At 41.6% G+C, this 10,510-nt stretch overlaps 1 protein-coding gene across 3 annotated transcripts in view; it reads left to right on the top strand.

Annotated features, from left to right (window-relative positions):
- Positions 1–10,510, top strand: part of WNT11 (Wnt family member 11) — a 134,940-nt gene that overhangs the window by 56,714 nt on the left and 67,716 nt on the right. For all 3 annotated transcript variants that reach the window (XM_075849931.1, XM_075849928.1, XM_075849930.1), the window contains one exon: positions 4,202–4,390. In XM_075849931.1, coding sequence (XP_075706046.1) covers positions 4,314–4,390 — 77 coding nt within the window. In that variant the 5' untranslated portion in view covers positions 4,202–4,313. The remainder of the gene's footprint in view (positions 1–4,201; positions 4,391–10,510) is intronic.

The raw sequence follows: 10,510 nt of genomic DNA, 5'->3' as shown, positions 1-10,510 counted from the left end.
AGATAGATAGATAGATAGATAGATAGATAGATAGATATGACATAGATAGACAGATAGATAGATAGATAGATAGATAGATAGATAGATAGATAGATAGATAGATAGATAGATAGATAGATAGATAGATAGATAGATAGACAGATTTATCGATCATCCCATATCTCTTATATCTCTCATATTCATCCTTAAACACAATTTAGTTTTTTTCTTTTCATATTCTCTGCTTATTAAATTCATAATATATCTTTATGTGGTCAGAGCTATGTTTTTTTATGTTTTTCTGATACAGAACTCTACATCTCCTGCATAGAGTTAAAGGCTATGTACACTTTTGAATATTTTTTGCTTTTATTAAAACAATGTTGTTTTGTGTTCTTAAGCACTTTTCTAATTTACTTTTTATCATTTTCTTTTTACGATACAGTTTCTCTGTATCCTGTATCATTCTCTCTCAGCCGATTCCGTCAGTTCAGCCTTTAAATAATAAAATTCTGGCTCCCTACAGCCACCACTAGGGGGAGCTTACTGCATATTGTTCATACATTGATCTTAATAATAATAACAACAGAGGATGCTGTAAACACCTAAGCGCCCTCTAGTGGTGGCTGCACACAGACATTTTTTTATCATTCATCTCTATATCTATGCAGGAGTTTTGGAGCTCTGACCGTTATATACTTAATTTTTTATAAGATAAAATTAATAATTATATGTTGGTTTTTTTTTACCCACCCGGAATAATAACCACAATTACATCCAATTGTTGTTGTGGGGGCCTAGGAAAAAGGATAAATATTTTTTTTTAAAAAAGGAACGTTTTGGGGTGCGCTTTATTTTCCACATTTGGTGTCCTTGAAATCCTTATTTTTTTAAATCCTCAAAAAGAATGCAAGTGAGAACATTACCTTAATAGGCTCTAGACGCGCTGAGGAGGAATCGATCTGCTCAGCCTTGTATGTTTGTGTACCGGAGAAAGAGAGTAAATGAGGCGGAAAGAGGGCAAAAATTACCGTCACCTGATACGTTCCTATATATTTTATCAGACACGTGTCAACATCTGCAGAGGAGAGGAGATGCTAAACACTGAGCGGGGGTATGAGGCTGGGGAGGGGGCACTCTTTTACACTGTACTGACAATCATTTACAATGTAGTGGGATCAGGGTCGGGGATTTACATTTGATTTTCGCTTCTCTGGCATGCAAACCCATATACAACATAAATAAACAGATATTTGAATCCAACCATATGTAAAGGGAACGAGCAATCAGCAGAATAATCCAAGCCATACGTTGGGTCTTGTCCTTATAGGAAGGGGAAAATTCCTTAAAGGATATGGCTTCAGTTATTCAGTTTTTGGGATTTAAAGCGAAAGTCCACCTTCATATAGTTTATATACTGAGTGAATCTACGTAAACAGTACAGTCACTATGTACATACATAACATTACTTATCCTGTACTGATCCTGAGTTATATCCTGTATTATACTCCAGAGCTGCACTCACTATTCTGCTGGTGGAGTCACTGTGTACATACATGACATTACTTAGCCTGTACTGCTCCTGAGTTACATCCTGTATTATACTCCAGAGCTGCACTCACTATTCTGCTGGTGGAATCACTGTGTACATACATTACATTACTTATCCTGTACTGATCCTGAGTTACATCCTGTATTATACTCCAGAGCTGCACTCACTATTCTGCTGGTGGAGTCACTGTGTACATACATTACATTACTTATCCTGTACTGACCCTGAGTTACATCCTGTATTATACTCCAGAGCTGCACTCACTATTCTGCTGGTGTAGTCACTATGTACATACATAACATTACTTATCCTGTACTGATCCTGAGTTACATCCTGTATTATACTCCAGAGTTGCACTCACTATTCTGCTGGTGGAGTCACTGTGTACATACATTACTTATCCTGTACTGATCCTGAGTTACATCCTGTATTATACTCCAGAGCTACACTCACTATTCTGCAGGTGTAGTCACTGTGTACATACATTACATTACTTCTCCTGTACTGATCCTGAGTTACATCCTGTATTATACTCCAGAGCTGCACTCACTATTCTGCTGGTGGGGTCACTGTGTACATACATAACATTACTTATCCTGTACTGATCCTGTGTTACATCCTGTATTATACTCCAGAGCTGCACTCACTATTCTGCTGGTGGAGTCACTGTGTACATACATAAGGATCAGTACAGAATAAGTAATGTAATGTATGTACACAGTGACTCCACCAGCAGAACAGTGAGTACAGCTCTGGAGTATAATACAGTATGTAACTCAGGATCAGTACAGGATAAGTAATGTAATGTTTGTATGCAGTGACCCCACCAGCAGAATAGTGAGTGCAGCTCTGGAGTATAGTACAGGATGTAACTCAGGATCAGTACAGGATAAGTAATGTAATGTATGTACACAGTGACTCCACCAGCAGAATAGTGAGTGCAGCTCTGGAGTATAATACAGGATGTAACTCAGGATCAGTACAGGATATGTAATGTATGTACACAGTGACTCCACCAGCGGAATAGTGAGTGCAGCTCTGGTGTATAATACAGGATGTAACTCAGGATCAGTACAGGATAAGTAATGTAATGTATGTACACAGTGACTCCACCAGCAGAATAGTGAGTGCAGCTCTGGAGTATAGTACAGGATATAACTCAGGATCAGTACAGGATAAGTAATGTAATGTATGTACACAGTGACTCCACCAGCAGAATAGTGAGTGCAACGCTGGAGTATAATACAGGATATAACTCAGGATCAGTACATGATAAGTAATGTAATGTATGTACACAGTGACTACACCAGCAGAATAGTGAGTGGAGCTCCGGAGTATAATACAGGATGTAACTCAGGATCAGTAATGTAATGTATGTACACAGTGACTTCACCAGCAGAATAGTGAGTTCAGCTCTGGAGTATAATACAGGATGTAACACAGGATCAGTACAGGATAAGTAATGTAATGTATGTACACAGTGACTCCACCAGCAGAATAGTGAGTGCAGCTCTGGAGTATAATACAGGATGTAACTCAGGATCAGTACAGGATAAGTAATGTATGTACACAGTGACTGCACCAGCAGCATAGTGAGTGCAGCTCTGGAGTATAATACAGGATGTAACTCAGGATCAGTACAGGATAAGTAATGTATGTACACAGTGACTCCACCAGCAGAATAGTGAATACAGCTCTGTCCTTATTCTCTTTGATGGAGATTTGACAGCAGAGAACGCCGTATAAATCACCTGAAGCAATGGCTGCCAATACAGATTTCCATCGAATGGCCATTGACAATTTGTATACTGCTTTGTATGTTTTCATAATTTAAAGGGGAATTCCATTTAAATTTATCTCTGGATGTGTCATGGACACATATCAGAAAATGACATTGTTGTAGTTGTAGATCATTGATATCGGATCACCACTGACCCCCGAAAGTGGCCACAGTGATGTCCAAGCTTCTTTGACTGTGCATGGAAATATCCAAACCGATTCCCTACCCACAGAACCGATCTCTTGGATATGTGACCTATAATGAATTAAGGTGCAATACCACCTTAACGTGGCGCTCACCTTGTAGCGTTTCCATCTAGAACTAGTCAATCATTTATATAACAATTTTTCTTTATTACCCGGGCACGCCTTATGGCATTTCGAGACATTTCAATGTAATCATGCGACTACCTGTTTACTGTACGACTGTTCTAATTTCTGTTGGTTGTCAACCAAGTACAGACTACTATAAACTGGACAAAATCATCTGTAGTCAGAGGGGGAGGGGAATTTATTGGTTTATTAATTTCACAAGCAATTACATGACTGTCATTGACTTCTGTCATGACCAAGCGGTCAGAGATTTAGCTTTTCTCCTCCCATCCCCCGGCCTTTATTTGCCATTTATAGCACTACAAGTCCTCTTATGAGGCAGAGGGGCATTTGTACCCCCTCAGGATCCAGGACCTGGCTGCAATCCCCAACCTCTGCCCCGCCCACAGTTACGCCCCTGCTTAAAGTCTGTTAGTACATTATTATTTAAGCGGCTTGCTTTATATTTTTGCCAAGTGGCTCAAAATGGAAATACGGCCAGTGATATCTCATGGTGATCCATTTGTCTGCTTGTTCGTGCATTATATAATTACTACAAATATCCTGTCTCTTCCCTAGGTTCCTCCCTTGATGCAGATGGCACAACAGTGATACCTCAGTGACATTTTTGGACATCTTTACCTTGGATCTTCCCTATTTTCCTGCTTTCGGATTTTTGCTGTTCTTGAAAATGAAGATTCATTTTTTCATTGGGACTGTATTAACGTTCATTCTTCATACGAGGATTTGCCAGAGCATCAAATGGCTGTGAGTATCTTCTCATACATTATAATGCTATTAACCTTCAACTGACTCCACCTAGCTCCTTCTGTTATTATGGAGAATCTGGTCACTGACTAAGTCATTTTTATAAAGAGTACACATAATAGTGACACCTGTAGGTCCGGGTGAGGTACTGCATGACATATTTCAATCTACTCTAGACAAAGCAAAAATAAAACTACTAATAATCTCCTCACCCACCATCCATCGGTGCACCACAAGGCTTAGTCTTTGGTCTTCCTCTTTATCTACACCGTATCCAACTCATTTGGTCTTCGGGGTCATCTATATGTTGGTGACATCCAAGTTTGTCTCTTGGCCACCACTATGCCCTACTGTCTTGAGTTCCTCACTGTCTATCAGCTTCTTTGGCTTCCTTAAAATGAACATGGACAAGAGAACTTAATCTCCATTGATGACACCTTCCATTCCCCTCAAGTTTGAGGCATCAAGGAAACTTTTGACTTTACTCTTTCATTCGAGCCACACAAGGACACTGGGACCACCTCTGGCCATCTCCACATTTCTTCTTCCTACGTGAGACAATCAAATTGCTAATCTAAGAATGTATTATGTCCTAGCTTACTGCAACCTCCTAGTATGTGGCCTACCAATGGACAGACTGGTACACCTCCAATCTTCCACTCAAATGCCACCACTTCTATGTCAATTCCTCCAAGGGCTCTCTTCCATCACTCTCCAAAGCTTCAAACTCAACTTGAAAATTAAAGCTTTTAACCGGGTCTAGAGTTCCTATCTATCTATGTCTTAAAAGATTTGCCCCATGAACACAACCCCTGTCTATATACCCTATTAGGCCCGCAAGACCCCCCTCTATAAGCCAGAATAAAGAGCCACTCTCAAAGCGAATGGCCGCCATATAATACTACATTTACCCTGGATTGGAGGAAATTCCTGGCTGGTGGTGGCTTGGTAAAACCAGCTGGGTGCTGGAAGCGGGACCTGGGGCAATCATCTGATCGCTTTAGGCGCCACATTCTGAGAGCCCTTTAAGACAGCCTCTCCTGACAGGGTTAGGGTATGTTTACTCTTTCCCCCACCTCTTTTATCTATTCCTTGTAGGTCAAGGTAGGCCAGCTAACTCTCTTTTTGCAGCCACAATGAAGTCAAGTTTTCGTTCAGGATCCTTAATCATGGAAGCACCGGAACGTGTGGTGCTGCGAAATCTTTAGCCATAAACCCAACCCTTTATTACGTTGGTCATACCTTCAAATCCAAACCTGATTTATACCCTTAGGCCACATGCAGACGACTGTATGCGTAATTACGGACCCCATAATTTCTATTGGCCACGGACACCTTTTCGTATTTTTACGGATGGGTGTCCATGCTGAAAAAATTATAGAACCTGAAAACCTGATTACTCTACAGAACAGTATTCCCTCGGGGAGGCAGTGACTCACAGCCGCATGGGTGACTATGATGCTAGGAGCCCGGCTTTCTGAACTATTTTGGATCCAGGAAAAGCGGGCGCACCGAGCACAGCCATGGGAATTAACCGCATCTTTTCCCACACACATTAACCCAATGGTGCCCATTATATTCATTATAAGTGATCCCATCAAGTACCTCGCTCACGGTTGTAATGGCCAACATTGGGTTAATCTGAGGTGCATGATGGGGTTAATTACTATTAATGTGAGGACATGGAGATTCAAAATTGATAACATCTCGTGAGGCACATCAGAAAACGGAAGGACTTTATATTTTTTAGTTTTTTTTTATTGTTGGCAAAGTATTATTTTGGTATCGAGTATCGCAATAGTATCGGTATCGAAATCCAAATTCTGGTATCGTGACAACCCTAGTGCATGGGGCCTTAAGGTAATATTGTATTCTCATCCTGAGTACTGGTCCCAAATGTAGTGCTCAGAGCAGATGACCAATGCTTAGCAGTGCCTGCATATAGCACACTGTCCCTAAGGTCACATTACATCTGCAAGGTTGTGCCATCTACCTAGTGCCCTTACTGGTGTGCCCATGGAGGTATGCCAGCAGAAAATGAATGTAAACATAGACTGGAACACTAGTAGCTTCCATACAGCAGTGCCCACACAATTGTTCCTACCACATACATTAATGCCAGTCATATGTTAATGCCCATACAACACTTACAATCACATAGAGAAGTGCATGCCATAATAGTGCCAACATTTATATCCGAGATCTGTGCCCTAGACACCTGCCTACTTCTCTTACCCCTTGTCCCGGCCCTGTGTATATATGGCATTTGTGTTATTATGATTTAAAGGGGTTGTCCACTACTGAACAACTGATGACATCAGTATATCATCGGTGCGGGTCCGACACCCAGAGCCTGCACCGTTGAGCCTCTTCGGCTGTCTCCGGGAACCGGATGTTCTGGCCCATTATGCGATGTACGGAGCCGGAAGTAGTTGGCCCCATACATAGCATAGCGGCCGAGCTTCCGAACTGCAGCTCTTCTCGTATTCACTTGAATAGAGTACTGCAGCTCGGCCGCTATTCAGTTGCCGGAGACATCTGCTTCCCGGCATGTATGTCCGGTGCTTGGAGGCAGCCGGAGTGGCTTAACTGTGCGGGGTCCGGGTGTCGGACCCCCACAGATCATGTACTGATGACCTATTCGGTGGATAGGTCATCAGTTGTCCAGTAGTGGACAACCCATTTAGGTATAGTATTATATCTGCAGGAGGCATAGCAATGGCGGTATTATTTATACACTGTATGGTGGTATTTCTTGGACAATGGATGGCACATTTTTTTCTGCGGTGGTATAATTTGGGTGGGGGTGTAATTTTCACTCTATTTAAGTCACACCCACATGTATTAAACCACACCCACTTTCTGGTACATTCTTCTACTTTATTACCCAGTATGGGAATGTAGATTCTTTTACTGGGAAGGGCAAAATAGTTTGGGGTAATCGCACATGGCAGGTGAAACCACTGGATTTTTTTTTTGCATAAGGCCGAATTCAGACGAACGCGGGGAAACTCGGATGTGAAAAACGTCCGTTTTTCACGTCCGAGTTCCCCTGTGCGAGTCCCGTTTTCATGGATCCCCATAGATTTTTGAGTCTATTGAGGGATTTGTGAAAACTGAACAAAATAGGAAATTTTTCAACGGACCCTTCACACGGTCTGTTGAAACAACGGTCGTGTGAACGACTCCTTTGAAATACATGCGTCCCTGTGATGGCCGTATACATTCGTCCGTATACCACGGTCATCTGAATTCGGCCTTAACCCGTATGGGAACATAGGTTCTCAGGTGAGAATTTTTTATTGGCGGGGTAACAGAATATTTTTGGATAATATGGCAGGCGATACCACTAGATCTTTCTGCATTACCCTGTATGGGAATATAGATTCTCAGATAAGAATTTGTTTTATTGTGGCAGAATATTTTTGGGTAACGGGAAACGGCAGGTGGCACCACCAGATCTTACCGCATTACCCTGTTTGGTAACATAGATTCTCATGTAAGAATTTCCTTTTTGTGTGGCAGAATATTTTTGGTTATCCGGACTCGGCAGGTGACACCACCAGATCTTTCCACAATACCCTGTGCAGAAATGTAGGTTATCCAATCAATAAATTTTTTGGGGGAATGGCAGCAGAATATTTTTGGGTATAAGGACATGGAAAGTGGCACCACTAGATCTTTCCGAATTAGCCTGTGTAGGGAAACGTAGATCTTAGAATTTTTTTGGGCAACAGGACATAGGAAGGTGACATCACCAGATCTTTAGCTACACAATTCTCACCCCATTTTAAGGCAGAGCTGGTGACATAGTCTTAATTTTTTAAATAGTTTCCAGACTTATCCACCTGGCTCTCCAATACTTAGCAGTCTCATCCTCCGTCTTCGGGATCCTGGCAGAGCTTGTTCGCTCGGAGCCCATTAGACAAACCCAAAATCTTTTTGTCTCCCTTCAGTAAATTTTTCCATAAATTTTTACGAAATTAATTTTTAATTTTGAACATAATTTTATAATCATTCAAATATAAGAGAAATCGTCTTTTGATCCTACATCCCACTGTGTGTTTAGTAAAGATCTGTCTACATTCTTACGGATCTGCAAATTTTTTCTTCACACCCTCGGGATGGGAGGGGGTCGTACGATGTTATTCGTGAGCCTCTCAGTCAGTCTCAATGGACACAAAAGAAGCTTCATTCTGAGGGAGGAATTCAGCTGTGGATCAGCATTAAACAGAATGATACGGACGATCAACTCCGCACAAAGACGCCCAACCGCTGCATTGTGAGCCGGACTTACAGACAAATGTTACGGTTCTGAAAACATTGCCAGCGAACAATTGGGCATCACTCATGCACCTAATTATTGGAACATATCTGGGAGGAGAAGAAAAAAAAAACTTTTTCCATCTTTACTTTTAATTTACGTCGACTTGTTAAACAGATCGGCGTTATTATGGTTGTCTTTACACGTTTTTATAAAGGATCTTGTTCAGGAATTCGCTGTTATTCTCGCCGGCTCTCTTAAGCCAGCGCACACAGTTTATGAAAGGCCGCTAATGATATTTGCCGTGCCATCGCATGTAAAATCTGGCAGCAATTAATTAACTTGACAGGTAAATATCGCGCCGGTCTTAAAACAAATGATACAGTAACACCGGAGATTGAAAACTGCCTTGCACTGTGCAGATGTAGCAAAGCTGAATTTGTCATTTACAATCGCTTTCAAGACAATACCCTTCTAAATTGGGAATTTTAGGATATGTAATTTCCTCAATGATATCTGTAACCTGAATTCTTCCCTTTTTCGAGTGTGAGAGAGACCGGTAATGGAGAGGCAGCTGCGTGGAAGTCAAAGTTCTAGCGGCTGCGGATACAGCAACGTCACAAGTATATGGGCTCCGTATCTTGCGAATGGAGAGTGACATCAGAGATCAGCTCACGTCTATATAAAAAGGGTCGTGTTAGTGAGATAATCCCTTTAACTTGCTGTGATGTAGTAGGTTTACCAGCAGTCCTATGTTAAAACACAGATAACATGTATCAAATGACAAACTCAGCCCTGCTACATCCAGCTTAAAACATAGATAACATGTGACGATCATAAATTGGAACCAATGAAAAAATCAGCTCTGCTATATCCAGCCTAAAACACAGATAACACGTGACAATCATAAATTGGACCCAATGACAAACTCAGCTCTACTACATCTAGCCTATGAGGGGTTAATAGGATTTGTTGGTGAGTAGCATGTGAGGCGACAGATGAAAGTTTCGATTAGACGGCTATGTGAAGTATGAGCCCGGCCAGATGCAATTTTCCCGGAGTCACACCTGTTGTATATTGTCTGGAAATGAATTCTTAGGTTCGATTTCATGAACTGGAAAGATTCCCGTAAGGGGATTGCAGTAAAGCAAGATTTATCTGTCTATCAATTTCCTGTCCATTAAGTACAGATTTAACGTCGACACTTAACCCTTCCCAGGCTGGAAATGGAAGAAACTGAATCTCAGTTATCCTAGGTCTACTCTTTGGCCTAGTCTTTGGCCTAGTCTTTGGCCTACTCTTTGGTCTAGTCTTTGGCCTACTCTTTGGCCTACTCTTTGGTCTACTCTTTGGCCTACTCTTTGGCCTACTCTTTGGCCTACTCTTTGGCCTACTCTTTGGCCTACTCTTTGGCCTACTCTTTGGTCTACTCTTTGGTCTACTCTTTGTTCTACTCTCTGGCCTACTCTTTGGTCTTTAACTAGACCAAAGAGTAGACCCAAAAGTAGGCCAGAGAGTAGACCAAACTCCCTGGTCCTATAAGCCATCAGAGATAGATACAAGAGGATCTTTACTATGGTAGCATTATTTTGTGGTCAGGGAAACTAGGTGGACAATTCTTCTCAACTGGAAACCTCCAAAGACCCCAATAAGGAGATCCTGGAGCAAATCGTTAAGGACTCTCTACAGATGGACATGTTCACCTACATGACTAGACACCATATGGAAAACCACCATACTGGAATACATGCCTCTCCCTATATTTAGTGTACAAGAACCTAAACCTTCTACTTTGTTGGGTGAAACAAGACATGTCGAGAGAGAAGAACCGACACCAAGGAGTGCAGGAAATTGGA

The sequence above is a fragment of the Rhinoderma darwinii genome, chromosome 2, assembly GCF_050947455.1.
Source record: "Rhinoderma darwinii isolate aRhiDar2 chromosome 2, aRhiDar2.hap1, whole genome shotgun sequence".
Classification (NCBI taxonomy): domain Eukaryota; kingdom Metazoa; phylum Chordata; class Amphibia; order Anura; family Rhinodermatidae; genus Rhinoderma; species Rhinoderma darwinii.
The sequence above is the reverse complement of the archived record's forward strand: the minus strand, read 5'-3'. Positions and strand labels throughout refer to the sequence as shown.